The 913-nt window shown below is 65.8% G+C and overlaps 1 protein-coding gene across 1 annotated transcript in view; it reads right to left on the bottom strand.

The window, feature by feature from the left end:
* Positions 1–913, bottom strand: part of ASAP2 (ArfGAP with SH3 domain, ankyrin repeat and PH domain 2) — a 77,511-nt gene that overhangs the window by 14,978 nt on the left and 61,620 nt on the right. The window contains exon 18 of the mRNA XM_014540536.1: positions 312–508. Within this exon, the coding sequence (XP_014396022.1) occupies positions 312–508 (197 nt within the window). The remainder of the gene's footprint in view (positions 1–311; positions 509–913) is intronic.

Raw genomic sequence — 913 nt, forward strand, 5'->3', positions numbered from 1 at the left:
TGTGGCTCTTCCACAAAATACCACGTGCGGGCACGCACGTACAGTGTGATTGAAACTTCGTGGCCCATGCGCAGAAGTCGGTATTTTGTGGAAGAGCCACACTCAAGGGGCCAAAGAGCTGCAGTTTGCCGACCGCTGGTCTAGGAGGAAGGCTGCTCCTGACCCCGGGCGCAGCAGCCCTGCGGGACATGCCGGGGACCCCTGCTGGACGGAGCGCAGGTTTGTGTCCTCAGCCCCGATGGGAGCCCAGTATCGTCCGACTGGCCCCGTGTCCCCGCGAGGACGCAGGCGGGAGGCAGCCGGCCGCTCACCGATCTCGATGGAGGCCTTGCCGCGCAGCAGCAGCTTCAGGCACTCGGCGTTGTCCGTCAGGCAGCAGTAGTGCAGGGCCGTGCTGCCCTTCCCCGTCTGTCTGTCCAGGTTCCCGCTGGCCGGCGACCGGGGGAGAGAGAGGGAACAGTGAGCCCCGGGGATTGAGGGTGAGTGGGGAGGATGACACTCACTCCGGCTGCAAGGCGGGGGGCCAGCGCCACCCTGCTGTGAGCTGGGGTGCCCCGACTTAGGCCACCAGGGATGGCGGAGAGGCAACGAGGGAACCACCAAGCCCTGCCGCCTGGCTCCCCAGTCAGTGCCGAGGCCGCGGGAAGCCACGCGGTGGCCCATCCTGTCCCACAGAAGGACGGAGAGCGTTCCCGTCTTACATGGGCTCTTCCGCCGAAAAGGCAAAAGCCACCTTCCAAAGGCCCGCATCCCAAGCCTCCTCCGGGCCTGGCCTGAAGCAGGAGCGGGGACTGTGGGTGAATTTCCAAATTCTCCCAACGCAACCCCCCTCTCCCACAAAAAGCATCCGTGTGCCTCGGACGTGGGACAAGCCGCGCGACCACTGTGGGGGCCACGGTCAGGCTGCTTCTCG

Source organism: Myotis brandtii, unplaced genomic scaffold (genome assembly GCF_000412655.1).
Source record: "Myotis brandtii unplaced genomic scaffold, ASM41265v1 scaffold247, whole genome shotgun sequence".
NCBI lineage: Eukaryota > Metazoa > Chordata > Mammalia > Chiroptera > Vespertilionidae > Myotis > Myotis brandtii.